Genomic DNA, 22841 nt, shown 5'->3' with positions numbered 1-22841 from the left:
TTCTCTATTAATTAATTAAGTCATATAGTTTAATTAAGAAAAAAAATTATATCTGCAAAGATTAATTTATTTATTAATTGAATTAATTGATTAATTAATTCTGAATTAATATTAGGAATTTTCAGAATTGATTTTGAATTAATATTCAATATTAATTCAGCAAGACAATCATTTGAACTGGTATGACAATCAGATTGTCATACCGAAAGTCATACCAGCTCAATTAGATTGTCATACCGAAAGTTCTACTAGTTCAACAGATTGTCATGCTAGTTCAATCAATTGTCTTATCGATAGTCTTGCCAGTTCAATCAATTCTCTTGCCGATAGTCTTGCCAGTTAATTCAAGTATCTTGCCGATTGTCTTGCCAGTTCAAGTGGATTCTGTTGATTGATTTATTTAAAAGACAGAAGCAGCAGACATTAAAAAAAAATAACAGAAGTCAACAACTCAAGAACAAAAAGAAAAGCAGAGAACAAATATTTCATCTCACTGCTGCAAATTCAAGATCAACAATTTCTAGTTATTAAAGTTAAATCCAAACCACTAGAATTCATTCTCTTGTTCTTGTGTAACTATCTAGCGGATCAAAATCCCTAGAACTTAATCTCAAATTGCTTTTAGCATTTGATTCTTTTTATTGCAAAAATAGAAAAAGTTCATGTCGAATTTATTCTAGATTTGTGATAATTAATTTGAGATTAATTCCTTGTAATCGATACCGTTGTTGTAATACCCTTCAAGTTTAATAAGATTTTTATTTAACTTGAATTTTGTTTCAATTTTTTTATTCCGCACTAAATTCGATTATACGGTATAGTTTGTATTTAACCCCCCCTTCTACAAACATATTGGGACCTAACAGTAATTCATATAACACGTAAACACATAACTCACGTATCACATAAGTCATATCACATATTACTCAATTCGTCAAAACTTTTGACTCGGTACGTTTAAAACTGAAATCAGGTCAAAAATATGTTTTTTTCGATCAATAATCGACTCAGAAATATTCATCATAGCCCACCGTCCGCTCGTCGAAATTCATCGCGGACGACGGTAAAAATTCGCGGGTGCCCGTATAAATCGGGTTTCCATCACGAATCTTCACCGATTATTATATAATATTCCGAACAGAATTAATTTAATTTCACGAAAATCAGTCAAATAAATCCTGCAAGATACCCAAAATTCCAAAGTCAGATTAGGCACATCAGAACAGGGGACCAACAACAGGCGGACAGGTACACATGATCAGGCCGCCATGCCGAAAAACACTGGCGGCAGCCGGAAAATAGAAAGAAATGGCAGCAATAACACTAAACATCACCACCAGGCCACGCACATACATACAAAACATATACATATACATACACAACCCAACAGCGAACATAATAACAATCGAACACAGGGAACGGGCCGAAAAAACAAGATGGCCGACTCACCTGAAAAGCAGAGGGGAAAGCCAAAGAAAAAAAACGGGATGGAGGCGAATGGCAAAGAGAAGAACTGGAGCGAGAGAGAAGACACGAGAGATTGTGATGAAAGAGATGAGAGAGATCACAAATGGAGAGAAAGGAGACGGGTTATACCCGATTACCCCCCCCCCCCTTCTGATTTTTTTTTCTTTTATAAACCCCGCAATTGAAGTATTATCTGACCCGTATATTAGATAACGATATAATACACAATTAATAAAAAATTAAAATAAATCCCAACTAGATTTCAAAATATCTGAACTAAATAAAACTAGTCAAATAAAATTTTCGTATGTTTTAAAATATTTACTAAAATGGAATTTATTCCCACTTTTATCTATTAAACGAAGCGATACGCAGGTGAAAATAAATCCTAAAAACCCTAAAATGATTTCAGAGATAATACAACTATTTATGAAAGTAATTCTTTAACAAAATCACTTTTAATTATAAAAATAAAATAGCACGACTAATTACACAAATGATACTCGAACATCAATAATCTCACGTAATTAATAAAAATATTAATAATAATAATATCCAGCTGACAAAACCCATGCACATAATTTATTTATTTAATAATTTCGATAATTACACATACATAACAGATCCGAAAATAGATTACTTAGCTGCTTAGTAACTATATAACGATACAATCTAACACCAGATTTGGATACTCAAATAATATCACATATAAACAGTCAAAACATCACTTCAATTACCAGATAATTCACTAAAATTCACATAAAATTACGTAAATAATTATAAATAATAATAATAATAATATTTGAAAATATGGGATATTACAATCTACCCCCCTTATAAGGATTCCGTACTCGGAATCAGCAAATGTTTAAGAGGCAGATTGGAAAGACGATGGAGGTATACGTGGACGATATGCTTGTAAAATCTAAGAGGGCAGAAGATCACATTACAGGCTTAGCCGAGATGTTCCATATTCTGAGAAAATATAGAATGAAACTAAACCCTCAGAAGTGTGTATTCGGTGTGGAATCGGGTAAATTCTTGGGATTTATGGTTAATCACCAAGGAATTGAGGCCAACCCGGCAAAGATCAAAGCTCTGTTGGATATGAAACCTCCCACCAGCGTCAAACAAGTACAGAGTCTGATGGGAAGGATTGCAGCCCTAAATTGATTTGTCTCAAAGTCATCAGATTGGTGCAAAGAATTCTTCAAGGCAATCAAAGGAATGGGAAAAGATTTTGTATGGACCTCGGATTGCGAAGAGGCTTTTCTGAAAATCAAAGAGCAGTTGGGAAATCCTCCTATGTTGGCCAAGCCGGAGGACGGAGAAACATTGATTCTTTACTTGGCAGTCTTGGAATACTCCGTCAGCGCGGTATTGGTGAAGGAGGAAGCATGCCACCAATGGCCCATGTACTATGTGAGCAAAAGGTTGCTGGATGCGGAAACCATATATACCAGTATGGAAAAATTGTTGTACGCCCTTATCCTTGCGGCACGAAAGTTAAGACCATATTTCTAGGCTCACCAAATAATGGTCCGCACCACTTATCCACTCTGGCATGTCCTGCACAAACCTGAATTGTCGGGAAGAATGTTGAAGTGGGCAATAGAGCTAGGACAATTCGATTTGGAGTATTGTCCCCGCATGGAAATTAAAGGACAGGCGTTGGCTGATTTCATACTTGAGTTTGATTCTAAGGTAGACGACAAGGCCATAGTGCTGGTAGAACCTTCCTCACAAGGAAATTCTCCTATTGATGAAAAGGAGGAACTCCCACACCCTTGGTGGATCTTATATGTTAATGGGGTCATAAATAACAGTGGAGCAGGCGCCGGGATTGTCTTAGTCACCCCGGAAGGGCATCATTTGATGAGTGCCATCCATTTCAAGTTTTATGTCACCAATAATGATGCGGAATATGAAGCTTTGATCAATGGTATGAAAATAGCTCTGGAAGTGGGGGTGGTGAATTTAATAGCTCGGAGTGACTCTGAGTTAGTTGTAAATCAAGTCAACGGAGGTTTCCAAGCCCGGAGACCCCGGAAAGAGTTATATATGAGGTGTGCGCAACGTCTATTGCAGAAGTTTGGAAATGCCAGGCTAGAGGGCATTCCAAGGGAGGAAAATAGTGAGGTAGATGCTTTGGCAAAGATGGGGTCGTAAATGGATAGCATCCAACTTGGATAAATTCCTTTTGGAATCCAAGAGATACCGAGTGTTCTAGAGGTAGAAGTGTTCCAGACACAGAAAAACCCGTTAGAGGGGTGGATAACCCCCATTCATAACTATATTCGAACGGGAGCTTTGTCATAGGCTCGGCACCTTCGATACCAAGTTGTGAAGTATATTAAATATGATGGGGTGTTATACAAGAGGGGATTTAACCAGCCACTGTTACGCTGCGTGGACATAGAAGAAGGAAATTATATTCTCAGGGAGGTGCACGAAGGGAATTGTGGCAATCACTCGGGGGTGGTTCATTGGCGTTAAAAGTTCTCAGACAAGGATATTACTGGACAACTATGAAAGAAGATGCCTTCAAGTTTTTCCGGGCTTGCGACCGTTGCCAGCGATTCTCCAACTATTCTAACGCCCTGGCAATGTCCATTACCTCATTAGCAAGTCCCTGGCCTTTCGCCATGTGGGGAGTCGATCTCATGGAGAGTTGCCTAAAGCAAGGGGGTGTGAAATATGCCATGGTGGCCATGGATTACTTTACCAAATGGGCGGAGGCTATGCCACTGGCCACAATCATAGCAAAGAAGATAAGAGACTTTATTTTCAATTATATAGTATGTTGTTCGGTACCATACAAACTCATCTCAGAAAATGGGAAGCAGTTTGACAGTAAAGAGCTAAGGAAGCTCTGTGAAGACTTGAATATCAAGAAAGATTTTGCCGCGGTCTATCACCCGCAAAGCAATGGTTAGACAGAAGCTATAAATAAAATAATAAAACATACTTTGAAGGCTAAGTTGGAAGAGAATAAGGGAGATTGGCCAGACGAGATGCCCATGGTCCTCTGGTCTTACAACACAACTCCCAGATCAACTACGGGAGAAACCCCTTTTCTGCTGACTTATGGATATGAGGCTATGGTTCCCGTGGAGGTAGGAGCTGGATCCCTCCGGAGAGACTTGTTTGTTGAAGAAGATGCGGAGGTTAACCAGAGGCTACACTTGGATTTGTTAGACGAAGCCCGAACAAACTCTCAGTTAAAGCTTGCTGCATATCAGCAGAGAATCGCAAGGTATTTTAATAAGAAGGTAAAATCTGTGCCGTTCAAGGTTGGGGATCTCGTGTTGTAAAAGGTTATGTCTAACACCAAAATAGCTCAGCACGGAGTGCTTGGAGCTAATTGGGAGGGACCATACAAGGTCAAAGCTATACTCTGGAGGGGAACCTATCACCTGGAAGATCTGGATGACAAACTTATTCTCTGAGCTTGGAATGCAGAGCATTTACGGAAATATTATCAGTAGGGTGTGGCTTTGTCCCCCTCATTTCCATGATTAATTACTATGTAATAGACTAGTAGCAAATAAATTCCTCCTAGCCTAGGGGGTAGTATACATGACTACGAACCTTGGAACTAGCAGAAGGATAAAATTTTCAAATAATTTCCCCACAGAGCATAGTAGCCATGAGACTGGTGTGATTAGTACACTAGAGCACATTATCAATAAAAGAAAAAAGTTGCTTCAAATTACTTTATTTACTTGGTATGTAAAATTTTCATTTGGAGAAAATTTGAGACGCGCCCTATGATAAGGCGCGCCCAATTGAGGAATTATTAATTCATAATCAAGATGCCATGGTACACATCCATAAAAGGACGCGCCTAAAAAATATGACACTTAGCAAATTGATAATGCAGGAATAAAAGTGTATGGCTGATCAAATAAAATAAGGAAAAGTCCTTCAGATCAAGGCGCACCATTGGTCTAGTACTTAAGTAAATTATTGCAAAAGAATCGCTGATAAGAAAAAAGTACTTGGCACTTGCACTTTAAAAAGAAAAGGGGCGCACCCTGATTTCAAAATGCTCCGAAAAAGAAGTCTATAGACCCCTATGACATAGGAACAACTTTAAAATCCTGCAAAAAGACAAATACCCATAAATGTGCTAAATAATGTTCTCTAAATACTAAAGGGCGCACCCTACAGTAAGGCACGCCATAACAAACTGACTTTAAAGAAGATTTATGAAAACACGATATAAGGGCACGCCATTATGGAAGGATGCGCCTCATATTTTTGTACAATGGAAGTATATAATAGCTGAGAGGGAGTCAGAGCAAAAAATTATAAAGTTAGTGCGCGCCCTAAAAGGTAGAAGCGCCTTGACATATTTTTATATGCATGCTGAAAAAGATAAAATTATATAAAACCATACAATATGTCATAATGCAAAAGTTAAAGAGTAGCAAAATATAAGTCATACAACCTTGCACACCATCAAAAGAGGGCTGACTCCTCAGAAGTATTTAAATCTTGAGTACGAACGCAGTTTAAACATAAAAATATTTCAAGGCACGCCCTGAGATTCATCTGTTGGGGGAATGTTCTAGAGAGGAACGGTGGGATCAGCTTCAGGCGCGTCATTAGAAACCTCTTATGTTGGCGCGCCCTCATCATCTTCCTCCAATTCAAGTTCTATTCTCCTCACCTTGATCTCTGTAGTATGCTCCCTCTTAAACTCCACCATCTCGGCAACAGTTTCTCCCCCAAATTTCTCAAAGGTATAATCAGGGTCGTTGACCACAAAACCAATCCTGTAGAAGTGAAAATCGTTGGCAAAGGCTTCATCAGTAACATCCCTCTTCTCATCAGGCCACCTCATCTTCTGCTGCTCCTCAAGATGTTCAATCCTCAGGTTGGCTCCTCCTAGCTCAGTGTGGAGAGAGGTAGCCTTTTTATTGGCAATCTCCAGCTGGGAAGTCAGATTAGCCACCTCATCTTTGAGGAAGGAGATTTCAGAATCTTTGGCTTTGATATCTTTGGCATGAAGAAAATCTTTATCCTCAAGGGTGTTCTTCAAGATGTTATTGTCACTCTGCAGCCTCTCAAGGTGCGCCTTCTTTTCAAGTAGTTTGTCCACCACTTGGATGGAGTGGATGAACAGTTGGCAGGATGCCTTAATGGAAGAACGAGTGGCCTCTTCCAAGCTCATGGCTTTCCATTGTTCCACTTCTTCGTTTGTAACATGAAGAGAACCCATGGGGCCAAGGGAATTCAAAGCAACAGAAGAGCCTGAAGGCGCGCCCTCTGGTCTGGGCCTTTTTGGCGAGCCCTGTTTCTCTGTTAGATCAATAATGGGCCTTTTCAGGACATGAATAGTTTAGGGGACAGGAGTAGGAGTAGGGATGGATGCCTGCGCTGTAGGAGCATCTCTCTTTGGCTTGGGCTTAGGTTTGTCGCCAGGGCGTGCCCTAAATGACTTGGGAATCCTTGGAGGAGCCATTTCTGCACAAGACATATAAAATATTAGTTAAACCTGACAAATCGAGAGTGCTGAACAAAGCAATAAATGAAAGCAATTAGTAAAGGTAGCAATAATATGGGCGTGTAACTCGCTAAGCTAACATAAAAAGGCACACCATAAGTAACAAAGAGTTAGTCAAGCAAGATTTAACAGGAAGTTCTATCGATAATCTAGTATGCCAAGATAAAAACTAAACAAAGTTTATTAGGAAATGAGGACGCGCCAACTATGGAAGGCGCGCCTTTAGACTCTGAAATAACTGAACCTGAAGGGGACTCGCCTTGAAAGGAGCTGTCTTCTGCTTCGTTCTCTTCTTCCTCAGCTTCTTCTTCACTATCTAGGTCAAGGACATGAGAAACAGGGATACCTTTCCTAAATTTTATGAATCTCCGTTTCGCTTCCACTTGGTCAGAAAGGATTCCAACTCGCATTAAATTGCTTCTAGTAACCAAAGTTTTTAAGTTCCATCTTTCAGCGGCCACCCTGAGAAGGGCTTCAGCTCGCCTTTAGGCTTGCCCTTGAGTGGTTTGTCCACTGGTTTATCTGAGAAGAATGAGGTTGTGAGAAAAAAATAGAAATGATATAAGGAAAAAGAGAGGGTGCGCCCTTACTTGGAGACGTGTTGAATATAATCCTCACAAAAGGGGAACATCTTACAATAAAAGAAGTTTTCCTTCCAACCTCTTTCATGGCTGATTTTTCCAGAGGAGAAACCTTTCTTATTATGCTGCTTGTCTGCAACCAAGTAGTAGTATCAATGGTCAGATTTCCTTAAGCTGAAGAAATAGCTGACTTTGGCCATTGAAGGCTAAGGGAAGCCCAGGTCTGTATAGAGAATGAACAGGGCTAGAATGAATTTGTAGCTGTTGGGAGAAAGTTGGAGTGGAGCCACATCATAGAGTTCTATTACTTCCCTAAGGTAGGGATGTAAGGGCATGCCAATACCCAAAGAAACCAACTTAGGGCTGGTTACCATCCTAGGGATCCTGAAGTTTCTCCCATAGTTGAAAATATGGGGGCGCATCATGCTCAGAGGGAGTGCCCATATGCCTTCCATGTCAAAAAATTCCATGAGCCATTCTAGCTACTCATCGGAGCAAGCTGAGGACAGGCCCACGCAAAAGAGCTTCCCGTGTTCTTTCCTGAAATATTTTTTCATGGCTTCACTACACGGCTCATACTCATCCCAGTGAAAGTCTAACTCACTGTCGGAAACTTCCCAATACTAGAAAGGAATTGGAGAAGGTTCAGGAGAGGTGGAGAATTGGAGAGAGTCCTTATCAAAGAAATTCAACTCATCATGAAGGGGCGACACATTCTCTTCGGGAGCGCCCTCAGGAATGGGAGAAGTAGGCGCGCTCTGTGATGGCTGTGGAGATAGGCTTGGAAAAACAGCCCTATAGGAGACTTTGGATGGCCCTGCACCAACATTGATACCAATTTCAACACCCCTGTATATGTCAGCATTCAAGCTCTCTAACCAGTCGTCATCATCTAGTTCTGTACTAATAGGGGCTGGGGATCTCTCCTCTTGGATTAGATTTTGTTTCCCATGTCTACGAGATAAAGGGATATCATCCATGAAGAACTGTTTGACAAATCAGCCATCAGGGTACCTTTTTTGGAATCTTGAATAAGGCACGCCACCTGATTCAAAAACTCAGGAGTATGGTGGGCGTTTGGAGGCTGAGGGTTGAAGTAAGTGCTTGGAGGCGAGTAGATTCCCAAATTGGTAAGGAAGTCCTTGAATGGGTGAAAAGGAGAGGACGCGCCCTCGTTTTCCAGCTTTCAAGAAAATCAAGAAAGTTTGAAGGCGCGTCCAGTTCAGAAAGTAAGAAGAAGGAAAAATAAAGAGCAATGAGAGGCATGCATTGAAAAAATATCATGCCCCAATAAAAGGGATGGGCTTAAAAATTATCTTATCGTAATAAAAGACAGGCTTTATCATGAGGAGGCGCGCCATAAAAATCCTAGTCTAAGGGGATGTCTTTAACTAAAATAAGGCGCGCCCTATTAAAGGACAAGGCGCATCCAAGGGTACATCTCTAACTAAAGCATGGCTCCATTTGTTGAGAGAAGTCTATGAGGGCGCGCCCTAAGCTGCTGGCAGATTCTAGAAATAAATATGGTTATGTGCAGATTATCGGTGATGATTTTCTAAGGTATAAAGATACTAACGGTTGAAATTCTCAAAACACAAATTTGAAATTGATTACCCTATGATTTAGGATATGAATGGGTAAACACAGATATATACACTTATATATGCACGGATACATACAAGAGCATGTACATCCAATAAATGGAAGATGAAAAGGTAACATGACATGCAATGAAATTTACTTGACGGAATTCAGAAATATAAGAAGTTTTTCATACCTTTTCGATTGAAGAATAAGCTGACCGAAAAAGATTTGGAGAATGGTAATGGAGAAGGCCGATTCTGAGCAAAATATTACCGCTGGAGTTGAAGCTTTTGGAGAGAAAGAGAAAGTGAAAAGGGGAGAGAGTAAAAGTAAAAAAGAAAGTGACTTGTGGTGACTTGTATTTATAGCAAAAAGGACAACTGTCAAAGTCAATCGTGTCAATCACGATTCCCGAAGAACAGGCGAAACCGTCTTGAACCGTTTAAATTCTAGGATGCGCCCTCTTGAAGGCGCCTCATGTGATCATCACAGTAACTTAGTATTCTAAATGGAAAAAATTGGAACCTTAAAAAGGCACGCCCTGTTTAAGGCACGCCCAGTAAAATAGTATTGGAAAGTTTGTTTATACAGATTTTGGTAAAGATGAAGAGAAATTCCAATCCCATTTTTCATGACATATGGAATTTGGGGGGTAGTTGTTATGCCCAAAAATTGGTATAAACAATATTCAGATTAAGATTGATAAAATAGTCAAAATTGAGGAAGAAACGCCTAAAATTGAGGAACATATAAGATTACCTTTCCATAAAAGGAAAGAAGGCGCGCCCTATGAATAAGCAGGACGCGCCTTATGGTGAAAATAGCTGATGGAAAGTTGTAGCTGTCTATGTATGGGAGGCGCGCCCTCATAAAGGAGAGGAAGTGCACCCAGTTATGAAGAAAAGGATGAGAAATTCCCTGGTTAGATCCTTACTTGAGGAAACCTTTAGGGCGCGCCTTGATTTAATAAAATGTTTGAGGAAGACTTTTGACATGGATATTTGGAAGAGCTCTGTGGAGGATTTGAGGAAGATGGAGATTATTATTACTAACCTATTTGATGCAGGTACTCTATCGAAGAACTCCTTCTTGTAGCATATCTACATGAAAGGCGGTGTCCGTGGTCAGAGACCTCCAGGGGTATGCCTGGACTGAAGGCCTCCTCCTATAGTCAATGAGTGTCCTCATTGGGGATGTGGGGTGAAATCTGGTGTGTGCTTTAGGAGCTCTGTCTCTGTAGTCAACGGGTGTCCTCGTTGGGAGACTTCGGAGTGTCCTGCACTTTGCACCCAAAAGCTTGGGATCACTTGCTCTGTAATCTGGTAGGGGCTCCTTATCGGGGGACAATGATGTATCCAATATTTGGGGTGTACCACGACTATACCTACGTCGACGGACTAGAGAAACAGCCGGTAGCGGAGGGTTATCCTTGGCCAGAGAGATGCCTTATCCGTGAAGTCTCGAAGCTGCGGACGAGCCTTGGGCCTTTGTGGTTGGGCCTCATCGACGGACATTTCTAAATCTAGTAGAAGACGGTTTCCAGTGGGTTTCCTATTGGGCCTCGGGACAAGAAATCTAAGCCCGTTAGGTTTCTTGTTCCCCAAGAACTACGTTGGTTTGATTCCCTATAAATAGGGATATGTAGGCACATTGTGAGGGGTCAGAAGCGAGAGCGCAAAGGAGCCACTACTAAGCCTAAACAATCTCAGCCACCAATAACCATCACCATCAAACACTGTTCACCTTTTCCGACGAATACTGTTCATCGGATCCATCGATTACTGTTCACGTTTCCGACGAAGAACCGCCATCACAGATCTTGTTTACGGTTACGAACCTCAGTATTTGTTGCTCCCAAATTCCTCCGTCAACATAAGTAAATTAACTCGGCCGAGTTTTGCACGAGTTATCAACCGGTATTTATAAATTAACTCTTTACACAAAAAACTTCCGTTAGAAATGAGATAATTTGTCACTCTATTGGTTATGTGGTTTGGTTCTGTTCATAACACATACACATGTATGCATGCAGATATAGCCACGTATCAGATAATCGTATGGAATTGGGTTAATATTTCAGTCACACCCAACAGGAAAATCCGAAAACTAGTTTGTCTGAAGCTAACATGCATCTATGATATATATATGTTCAACATGTATACTCATGTTCTCATATTCTTCTTCTCTCCTGCGACCCTGCTGATCCCTCTCTTTTGATGATGCCCTATTTCAGCTACACTGCAATTTTTTTAAGGTACATTCTCAAATTTTCATATGGTTTGGGTGATTGCGTTTTAAGGTGTTTCTACCTTTACAATCCTAGATTTTATAAATTGCCATGTTAAGGTGTTTCAGATCTCGTTTTGCATGACAGATGTTAATAGCTAACAATAATGGCACTCTCATGTGTTTGATTGATGAATTTGGTATTTGTGTCTTTGCCTGTACTGATATGTTAGCATCATGATTCGTGACCTTGAATGTAAATCCGCACCAGTCGATGTAAAATTAAATTTTAATTACTTTCTGCAATCTGCATACATTCATGTTTCCCGTCTCTGTAGTTTCTTACCTTCAAATGAGACGAATTGTTTTTTTTTTTGGGTTTTTGTTTTTATCTTTTTCCAAAAAGTGTTTGGCGCATTGTTTTTCTAGCACCTGACATTATGTTGTACTCATTACCCCCCGGTGCTACCAGAAATTCTCTGGTTAAACCTTTCCTGGCCAAATTAAACGGAACGAGTGATGTGCAATATCAGCTTATTAGGAGCATTTAGGCCTTTGTATGAGTCACTCAACATTTAGGAAAAGATGTGCTTTGATGTTTAGCTATAGAAGTTGACCTTCGTGAAGCTACTGATATCAAGAGAAGACCTAAATACCCCTCAGCGGCTTACATGCTCCTCGCAGATGTCTCAATTCAACCATTTTGATCGGAAAAAACTGTTAAGATATTTGGTAACTTGGTGTCTATGAGTTGAAATCATAATTTTGCTTTGACAGAAGGACAACGTGTTAAATTTAAAAGCTACTTTTCAGAAATCATGTTAATGTGATGATAATGTGTACTCGATATCTTGGGAAGAATTATGGTTTTTGAGGTATTTCCTAGATGATTTGATTTCTTAGTTTGGATGGATATTTTGTTAATTTCACTGTGTTAGAAGTTTTTGTTTTATACTTAACTTTGAATGTGTCATTTCTTTATCATTGTGACTTCTTAATTTGATGCAGTAAGAAATGGTTGCTTTTGGAAAGAAGTTAAAGGAAAGACAGATTCAAGAATGGCAAGGGTATGTTCACTGGCATAAGTACAAACTCTGCATTTTCATTAAAATATTGATAATGATTATGAAGGGAATGTATTATAAAAAAGGGAATGTGGGAAGTATCAAAGTCATATCGGGGATCAATAGTGTTGTTATCATGACGAAGTCGTCGCATAGTTATCGACAGATAAATTTTCAATACCACACTGGTTCCATTATCAGAATGACATGGACAAGTTCTACATCATTGTTTACCATGTACATAAATGGCATATGCAGATACTACATCGACTACAAATTAATGAAGAAAAGGGTTAAACAATATGGCCGCCAAATTGAAGTTGGGGCAATTGATCGTAGAAATGTTCTTAAGGATTTCTCAAGAATGCTGGACAGCCAGGTATCATTTACTTAAGTTTTTATCTTCTAGTTATAGATTATTATGATACAGATACTTCTGTGTAAAACAATTAAAATGGATGAATGCATATAATTTTTGTACAAAAAATATCCATTATGAAGACAACCCTGCTTTTGGTTTGGTATGATTTTCTGTAATTGCATTTGCAGATCGAAAAAACTGTCCTCTTCATATTGGAACAACAAGGACATTTTGCAATTAGGCTCAGTGCACTTGGGAAAGAGCAGGAATCTCTTCTAGCACAATCATACATATCCAAAATTACTGAGCTACGAGAAGCATATAGAGGCGCGGGCAAGGATCTTTTAAAGCTTCTCTATTTTGTTGAGATAAATGCCGTTGGTTTACGCAAGATCCTCAAGAAGTTTGACAAACGCTTTGGCTACAAATTCACCAATTACTATGTCAAAACTCGTGCAAATCATCCTTATTCCCAACTTCAGCAAGTTTTTAAGCATGTTGTAAGAATGTTAAGATAATATGTTATCACATTTTCTGGTCTTCTTATATTAGCCATCATGTTCCACTTCAGTATGTGTATTGAACTTCGGATCTCAAGAAATAATTTATTCCTGGGCAGAAAGCTTCAAAAATTTGTTTTCTTGGAATGAATTCAGTATAAATGAAGCCCGTATAACACAGCCAATCGAACTTGCAGGGATTAGGGGCAGTTGTGGGGGCCATATCACGTAATCTTTCTGATCTTCAAGACTGTCAGGGTAGCTACTTGTCGATATATGACCAGCCTACCCTTTCCCTTCAGGTCTTTTCCACTTCAGGTCTTTTCCATCTAGTTTATGAAATCATCTTGACTGAACTTTGAACTTGTTGTTACTCTCCTCCCCTTCACTCCTAAAAATAATTATAAAACAATACTGGAATAAAATAGAAAGAAACAAAACAATATAGTAACACGAAAGTGACAAACATAGATGGGTAAACATATTCATGTTTTTTTGCAGGATCCAGTTGTTGAATTAATGAAAGCAGCTGCAGATCGATTAAATCACTCAACAAATTTTCTTGAGTACTTGGGTCAGCATGCACTTATTATGCAAGAGGAGTTGCCCACTCCTGAAGAAGAAAATGTCGACGATGAAAGATATCATTTCATGTCTCTTCTCCTAAATCTAGCAAACACATTTCTATATATGGTCAATACATATATTATAGTCCCAACAGCAGATGATTACTCAATGAATCTTGGTGCTCCACCAACAGTTTGTGGAATTGTGATTGGGGCAATGGCTGTTGCGCAGATATTTTCATCAGTGTATTTTAGTGCTTGGTCTAACAAATCATACTTCAGGCCTCTTGTATTTAGCAGCATCGTTCTTTTTGTTGGAAACATCATGTATGCACTAGCTTATGATGTCAATTCGTTAGGGCTTCTTGTTTTTGGTCGTCTTTTTTGTGGGTAATTAACTTCTTCTTTCTTCTCCCTCTCCCTTCCTCTTTCACACACACACACACACCGATTGCTATAATCTTTTAAGAGGAATATTATGCAGCACTGGTGTCCCTTTGTATATCAAGATTTAGGTTTTAAAGAAACTTGATTGGTTTTACTGTTACTATTGGCACTTTCAATTATGGAAGATAAACTAGTGCATATGACAGTAAACTTTCACTTGGTTTATCTCTGATATGACTTATAAGGTAACAATAATGATACCAAGGGTATAAGTAAGATAGCTCTGTAGGTTGGAAATGAGGTGGGGCGGCTGTGTTTATATCCTATAATGAGTGATTCAGAAGGACCGGAACATTCGTTTCTGGTTGTCTTTTTTAACCAATTCCTTTGAAGTTGATTAGGGGTGTAAATGCCCAAATTTAGTGAATTTTCAGTACTTTTATGTGACTTTTTTTTACAAGCCTAGTTTTAGTGGTCTTGGGAAAGGCCATCTAGGAAGCTGTGATTTTTTAGTAAAAAAGTGTCTTTCCCCCGTATGAATGCTAGTTTATTTGTGTCTTTTGACTTTAACCTACATAAGGTGCGAAGTCAATTGAATACCATCCCAGAAATTGGTTGGCCGAGTTACATTTAACTTCTCAAGGTAAGTATAACAAAAGCCTAGTTTTTAAATTAGCAACAGAAAGTGTTGTTTTCGCATTGATGTCTTCAGTTAATCTGTTATTGGTTTGGTAGTCTGATTTTTAGTTATGGTTATATATCAGAGAATGAGGTTGTCTTTATTGTATGTATTTAGGCACATCCTGACCTGAATTAAATCTTCACTGAAAATATGTTTCGTTGATCCTTCAACTTAACTTACTGTTCCATACGTTCGCAGATTGGGATCTGCTAGAGCAGTGAACCGTCGCTATATAAGTGATTGTGTACCACTTAAAATCCGCATGCAGGCTTCAGCAGGGTTTGTGAGTGCCAGTGCTTTTGGAATGGCTTGTGGCCCTGCACTTGCTGGATTACTTCAAATTAATTGCAAATTACATAAGATCACTATCAACCAAGATACTCTGCCTGGTTGGGTTATGGCTGTGGGGTGGTTGTTTTATCTTGTATGGTTGTGCATCTCGTTTAAAGAACCCGCTCGCCAGATTGAGGAAACTCGTGTAGAACAAGAAGCTAGTGGTAATACACTGATTTCCATCCTGCAACGTCTTTATTTATTATTGTGAATGAAACAATCGGGAAGGCTTTTGGTTAGAAAGAGTTACCTAACTGAAAGCTATAGCTGGATATTTTTTTTTATAATCATTTATAAAGAAAAAGATGTCCAAGTTCGTACTTACTTTCAACATATGTACATTATAATAGCAAGTTGCCATCTGTCTTCACTACGTAATTCAAGTTATAAATTAGTCAGTAAAATTGTGTTAGTGCCTTAGACGGGAAACTTCAGTACTGCTGAGAGTGTAATATTTGAGTATTATGAAATTTTCATATGTGAAGCTCATTTTGGGAACTTAGAAAGAGTAAGGAAATGCAGCTACAAGTTAATTCAGTGTGTAATTCTTCAGTGTGGTATCAGAAAGACCTTAATGGATAGATCTGCATTTAAGCTCCCACGTCGAGTATTAACATAAATTAATAAAAAATTATATTTCACCTACATAGTTGCAGTATAAAGAGTTATAATGAGCTAAATGGCAGTTTCTATTCCATCTAAGAAATTTCTGGCAAGTTGAGGAACTGCGGGGCATATATATTCTATTTCAAGAAGAGTGAACTTCTCCCAACCATCATTCTACCAAGATTTAAAAATTATATGCAAACTATTATGTAGGTTTAATGTAGATACATTACAATTTGGTAACATGCTCATGATACATCTTCTGTTGTTTTTTAGTCACTTGGATACTGGTCAAGAAGCAAAAAATTATATTACTTTTTGAACAGCTCAAATCTGTAGTTGGATTTTTTGCCACAGGTTCAGTGGAGAATGAAGAGATTGAAAAAGGTCTTGCTAAACCATTTCTTTCGAGTTCAGATGAATATAAAAAAGATGACAATGATGAAGAAGAATGTGATGCTGGTGAAGAAACACCAAAGGTATCTCATGGAGCAGCCAAATCTATGAAATCAGCATATCAGTTGCTGACTCCTTCTATAAAGGTGTGTGCTTAGTTCTTTGTTTGACTTCAATTTCTACATTGTAGATAATGTGGAGATATATATGTTGATTGCATTCACGGATTGACAGTTAAGTTAACTTAGATCCAGATGCTATAAGTCTTTAACAAATAGTGAAATATAATTTATTTCTTTTAAAATATGAACAGGCCAGTCTTTCTTTTGGGTACTTCATTCTATTGGTATCTTGAAAAACGAAAGTTTGAAATGATATTACCTACTCATCTTCTTCCTACCATTTTATCAAGTTTGTACGGTCTCTCACATAAAATACTATGGTCTCCTTAGGTTCAACTGTTGATATATTTCATGCTGAAATATGTGGTAGAGATTTTACTCTCAGAATCCAGTGTCGTCACTGCATACTACTTCCAATGGTCAACCAGCAAAGTGTCGCTCTTCCTTGCAGGCATTGGCCTAACTGTTCTTCCTGTGAACATTATTGTTGGCAGCTACATAAGCAATATGTTCGAAGACAGGTAATTAGGCCGCAAGGCTTGCTTAGAGGGAGTTAAATTTCTGAAATCAAATTCATTATTCATTCAAATGACAGTAAGAGTAACGCATTATAACAACATTAAACACTTCAAAAGAGTATTCATGGTTATAACTCCTGTCACATCCAATATTCACTTAAAAATGTGGAAGATATCTAAGATGCATCAAAATCTCTAAGGCTGACGAAATCAAGGGCTGACATGCATAACAAATACAATGTAATCAGGATGTGAGAAGATATTTCACTGGCATATAAGAATATGATTAGAAATACTTTATGACACTAGGTAGAGCACAATAACGTGATTTAAAATTGATAGTGTAATGAAAGTACCTTCCTACTATAGATATGCATTTGCGTACATAATCGTGATTATGCTTGCAGGCAAATCTTACTAGCATCTGAGATTATGGTTTTTCTGGGAATTCTTATAAGCTTCAACGTAGTTTTCCCATATTCTGTACCCCAGTATGTGATCGCAGGACTGGTTCTTTTTGTATCTGCCGAAGTCTTAGAAGGTATCAATATTTATTTGAACCCTGTCTTTATAAAAGTAGAATTCTCTGACTAAGAATAAAAGATAATTTAGTCATTAAAAATGCAGAATTTCTTAATATGTGTTCTTTTGTTTTCCGACTACTTGCTCTGAGAATAAGCACTGTTTTATGGTTCTTGCTTCTTCATATCATATATCTGGCTATGTACCAGGTGTCAACTTGTCGCTCCTATCTCGTGTCATGTCATCGAGGCTTTCTCGTGGTACTTACAATGGGGGGTTGCTTTCAACTGAAGCAGGGACAATTGCTCGAGTGATAGCAGATGCAACAATTACTCTGGGAGGATTCTTGGGAGAAAGAAGGTTCTTAAATGTCACCTTAGTCCCTTCACTTCTCATTTGTACATCATCAATCTTGGCCACTTGCTATACTTACAACTCACTGTACTGAAAATTTAGTTATATATATAGCTAGAAATATACTGTCTTCATATTATACTCTAAATGTTTCAGATGATCTTTGATAATTGCATGTATTCCGTCGTAGATTTAAGCTAAACAACTAGCCAATCTTTCATTTTATTGTGTTCCTTGTGTTCCTTCATTTAATTTGATTGCTACTCTGTACCATGCAATCGATCTCTCCTAAGCCAAGAGCCCACCTATGGATTTAAGATCGTAGAAACATTAATTTGTGCAAAATATGGGAGAGATGGCTCCCCTCTACTAAGTATTTGATCTTGCCTAAGCCTAGAGCCCACCTATGAATTTAAAATTGTAGAAACATGTATGTAGACTGTGGGATAAAATACCAGTTGAGTTGAAGTGACTTTGAAATCCATATTCAGTGTTCCATATATAAGCTCAGACCCTAAATTAATTCAGTTGAAGTAATTAAACCAAGTCCTCTCGCACTTGCAGTCCCTATTCCCCTGAAGACTATGCCAATTATTTTTAGATATACCTGCATATATCTAACTTAACACACATCCACCATGCACTTTTTTTTTGACAAACTTGAACCTCAACCTCTTTAAAGGCGACTGCCAGACCACTACATTACATGCACGTAAATTTGTTCGTAAAAAATACACCGAGTTTTCATATTACAGTAGCAGCATAAGTGTTAGAATAGATTATACATTACTGAAAAGGTTGAAGAATTGATATCTCTGATCCACCATTAGACAGACTGTCTAGAACTCCAAATATGATGGAACAATTATGTAAAGAAATTCATAAACAAAGGTTTGTGCTTGAAAGTGTCTACTTGTTCTCAGCTATGTAATGGGTTTAAAACCTGTACAAGAAACAGGTCCTGCATACATCAGTCAGTACCTTTCTCAAACACTGCTGATTAGGAAAAATGTTCTAGTTTGAATTTTTCTTAAAATAATTTTTTTTTGCTTAACAGTTAAAATCTTAGGAGTAGGACAGTAAATGAGTCGACACGCTTACGAACATTTTGGTGTTGGCTGGCTCGAGTTCAGTTCGATTTATAAACGGGTCGAACTTGAACATAACTTTAAGATTCGATTTGTAAATGAGCTAAACTTGAGTACAATATAATTTGGCCCGAAAGTTCGTAAATAAGTTCCATTACGATGTTCGTGAATATGTGCGTGAGTAATGTTCGTGAACATGCTAGTTGATATAACTCGTGAACAAATATACAGATTATTAGTTATATATGTTCGTAAACGACACGTGCTTATAACACAATATATAGTGAATAAATGTGTTTATATGTATCAACAAGTCAACTAGTTACCAATAAAAGAGATTGGTAATATAAACCTATAATTTGATTCATCTGTTGTAGCTTAAATAGGTGAACAAGATATATGATTGACTAAGTTAGTTATACAAAATAAGGAAATAGTGTGAAATATACAATTGTCTATTACACCTACAGTTCGAGTCAGAAGATCACACAGGACATAACAAACATATCTACTGATTGATATATTCAAGGTAATTAAGGGATATAAGTTATCTTCTTGACATGTCCCCGCAAGGCGGACAGTCGAGAAGATTGTTCGAGCTTGGACAGTAGTATGTAAAAGCGAGAGTGGGAGAGTTGTTTAGTCAAGGCATCGACTAATTGATCATCATTCAACATGCGAGTAACGCGCAATATACCATTATGTACCTTTTCCCATATAAAATAAGAATCAATAGCTAGATATTTCATGCGAGAGTGAAACACATGATTGACACTTAAATTAACACCTCCAATATTATCACAATAGATGGTAGGGGTTGTGGTGCATGTAATTTCAAGCTCAAGTAACACATTTAAGTTCGGAAGCAGCTTATGTAATGGATCGGTACTCAGCTTCAGTGGACGACCGAGCTACTAAACGTTGTTTCTTTGAAGTCCATGAAATTGGATTACAACCAAGGTAGGTAATATGCCCCCAATGAGATAAAATCATCCCTGTCCCCGACCCAATCAGAGTCAGAAAAGGCATAAAGTTGGAGAGGAGAGTTACGATATATGATGAGACGGTGATCAAGAGTCCCATTTAAATATCGCAGGAGTCGTTTTAATGCTTGCCAATGAGTAGTAGTAGGGTTGTGCATATACTGAGACAATTTGCTGACGACAAATGCAATGTCAGGCATCGTGAAAGTTAGATATTGTAGACTTCCAACTAATATACGATAATGAAAGGGACTATCAATTTGAGTACCAATAAGAGTGAGTTTGACATTACCATCCATATGAGTAGTGACAGGTTCAGCATCTAACATTTAGCACAAGCAAGGAGATCCATAGTGTATCTTCGTTGACTTAGGAATAAACTATCAGCTCATGTTTGAACTTCAACTCCCAAAAAATAAAATACGTTACCAAGATCTTTGAGTGATAAGCGAGTAGAGAGTTTAGAGATAAAATCGGAAACCATATCGGAGGAAGATCATGTCATGTAACAATAATATTATCCACATAAACAAGGACATATATAAGATTGATACCTTTATAGATGAATAATGATGTGTTACACACCGAGTTGATAAACCCAATACTTAAAAGATAGTTTCGAAGTTCAGTATACTAAACACGGGGGGCTTCATAAATGGTATGCGGAGGCGATACACATAGTGAAGATGTTCGAGATCAACAAATCCAGGAGGTTGAGCCATATAAACATCCTCAGACAATGTACCCTTCAAAATGCATCATTAATATCAAGTTATCGTAAGGTCCACTCATTGCTGACAGCAAGACTAAGAAGAAGGCGACATAGTTGCTGGTTTAATAACCGGACTAAAGGTTTCACTGTAATCAAGACCAGGACATTGATGAAAGCCCAAAAATGAGCTTTGTATTTGTGGATGGTACCATCAGGACTGTACTTAGTGCAAAAGACCTACTTACGCCCAATAATGTTTTAATTATTGTTAGAATAGAATAAGAAACTGAACAAGTTTGTTTGATTTGCTAATATGGAAAACTTGATTGATAATGATTCAAAGAGATTACATGAGTATAAATAAGGTACACCAGCTAAACTACAGGCCTGCAAATTAGGATGTCTTCCTAGTTTTACTCCTGTCAACTTATTCATTCCTAAACATAAGTAATTACCTATAAATCATCTCCTGCAATGATCACAAAAGATACGTTGATTTATTCTGAAACAAGGAAAGCAAATAAATAGCTATGTTTAGATTAACAATAATCCAACATACTCCCCCTTAATCTAAACACTCTGCAGATGTTTAACTCCCAGTAGACTTCTCATCTTCTCAAACTTGGATGCTGCTAAAGCCTTGGTTAATATATCAGCTCTTTGTTCGTTTGTACGAACATGTTTTATCACAATCAACCCTTGTTCAACACAATCTCGAATGAAGTGGTAACGTAGGTCAATGTGCTTGCTCCTACCATGAAAAACTGGATTACGTGCTAGGTCCACAGCAGATCTGTTATCAATATACAAAGTAACTGGACCTGTTGTACTGTCCGTGATGTGACCCAGAACTCTTTGCAACCAAATCGCCTGACAAGCAGCTGCTGTAGCTGCCATGAATTCTGCCTCGCATGAGGAAAGTGCAACGCACCGTTGTTTCTGAGAGACCCATGTTATTAAGTTATCATCGAGGTAAAATGCCATACCACCAGTGCTTTTACGATCGTCCAAGCTACCAGCTAAATCGCTGTCTGAAAAACCTGATAGAATGTAGTTTCCATGCCCCCGTGTGTAAACCAGACCATACTGTATCGTTCCCTTAATGTATCGACATATTCTCTTGACTGCGTTCATATGAACCTCTGTAGGCCTTTCCATATATCTACTCACTATTCCAACTGCATAAGCAATGTCAGGCCTCGTGTGCACTAGATATCTCAATCCACCCACAATACTCTTGAAGTGTGTAGGGTTTACAGGCTTACCTGTTTCGTCTACATGAAGTTGTAATTTATGATCCATGGGAAACTTGACTGCATTGCATTCTGCCATTCCAGCCTTTTCTAACACCTTCTTTGCATAACTCGATTGCCTGAGCTCAATAGAATCATTGCCTTGAGTGACTTCCAATCCCAAGTAATATGACAGTTTACCAAGATCAGACATATCAAATTCACGATTCATCTCCCCCTTGAATTTGATGATGTCAGAAAGGTTGGTACCTGTGATCAACAGATCGTCAACATATACACCAACGATTAAAGAGTGACCCCCCTCTCTCTTGATATAAACAGCGTGTTCGAACGGGCATTTAACAAATCCCAGGTTTAACAAACACTGATTCAAACATGAATACCACGCTCTAGGAGCTTGACGAAGTCCATACAACGCTTTAAGTAATTTGTAGACTTTGTGTTCCATTCCTTTCTTGACAAAACCTTTGGGTTGGGATACATAGACTTCCTCTAGAATAACACCATTCAAGAAAGCTGACTTGACGTCTAGATGATGCACCTCCCAGCTGTGCTTAGCTGCCAATGCCAAGAGCAACCGGACTGTTTCAAGTCGTGTGACAGGAGCGAAAACTTCCTCGTAATCAACACCATAGCGTTGCACATAGCCTTTGGCCACAAGACGTGCTTTATGTTTTGTTACCTCTCCATGTTGATCCTTCTTTAGCTTAAAAACCCATTTAAGGTCGATAGCTTTATGCCCCTTTGGAAGGTCTGTCAATTTCCAGGTATTATTCTTCTCGATCGATTCGATCTCATTAACCATTGCTTGCTTCCAGACATCATCTGTTATGGCTTGCTCAAAACAGACAGGCTCATCAATGCCCATCAACAATAATTCTTCTTCTAACTCAATCGCTGTTGTATTATCATAAATATCAGCCAGAGTTCTGTATCTTCGAGGCTGCTCACTGCTAGAACTGGAGGCACTTGAACTAGTTGTATGTTCGGTAAGAGTCTGTGGACTTGTACCTGTTGACAATGA

The 22841-nt window shown here is 38.4% G+C and overlaps 2 protein-coding genes across 2 annotated transcripts; both read left to right on the top strand.

The window, feature by feature from the left end:
• The first annotated feature begins 3063 nt into the window (after positions 1 to 3063).
• On the top strand, positions 3064 to 4403 carry LOC141695747 (uncharacterized). The gene is made up of 2 exons (XM_074499968.1): positions 3064 to 3606; positions 3909 to 4403. The coding sequence occupies exons 1-2, from the start codon at positions 3064 to 3066 to the stop codon at positions 4401 to 4403; spliced, it is 1038 nt and encodes a 345-aa protein (XP_074356069.1).
• Positions 4404 to 11264: 6861 nt separating this feature from the next.
• Positions 11265 to 17978, top strand: LOC141697914 (SPX domain-containing membrane protein At4g22990-like). The gene is made up of 11 exons (XM_074502473.1): positions 11265 to 11398; positions 12379 to 12437; positions 12693 to 12813; positions 12984 to 13295; positions 13493 to 13597; positions 13797 to 14251; positions 15129 to 15427; positions 16227 to 16411; positions 16718 to 16908; positions 17313 to 17446; positions 17637 to 17978. Exons 2-11 carry the CDS (start codon positions 12385 to 12387, stop codon positions 17873 to 17875), a joined length of 2094 nt encoding a protein of 697 aa, XP_074358574.1. The 5' UTR covers positions 11265 to 11398; positions 12379 to 12384; the 3' UTR covers positions 17876 to 17978.
• Positions 17979 to 22841: the final 4863 nt, after the last annotated feature.

The sequence above is a fragment of the Apium graveolens genome, chromosome 11 (assembly GCF_009905375.1).
Source record: "Apium graveolens cultivar Ventura chromosome 11, ASM990537v1, whole genome shotgun sequence".
In the NCBI taxonomy this organism is placed as follows: domain Eukaryota; kingdom Viridiplantae; phylum Streptophyta; class Magnoliopsida; order Apiales; family Apiaceae; genus Apium; species Apium graveolens.
Note: the sequence above shows the minus strand (reverse complement) of the source record. Positions and strands in the feature narration are given on the sequence as shown.

Excerpts from the sequence above, each read along its gene's own strand:
- LOC141695747 (XM_074499968.1), top strand. The coding sequence starts at position 3,064 with ATGTTGAAGTGGGCAATAGAGCTAGGACAATTCGATTTGGAGTATTGT. Across the intron at positions 3,607-3,908 it reads CAAGGGAGGAAAATAGTGAG|GGAGGTGCACGAAGGGAATT; the intron begins GTAGATGCTTTG and ends TTATATTCTCAG.
- LOC141697914 (XM_074502473.1), top strand. The coding sequence starts at position 12,385 with ATGGTTGCTTTTGGAAAGAAGTTAAAGGAAAGACAGATTCAAGAATGG. Across the intron at positions 13,598-13,796 it reads AGCCTACCCTTTCCCTTCAG|GATCCAGTTGTTGAATTAAT; the intron begins GTCTTTTCCACT and ends GTTTTTTTGCAG. Across the intron at positions 15,428-16,226 it reads TGTAGAACAAGAAGCTAGTG|GTTCAGTGGAGAATGAAGAG; the intron begins GTAATACACTGA and ends TTTTTGCCACAG.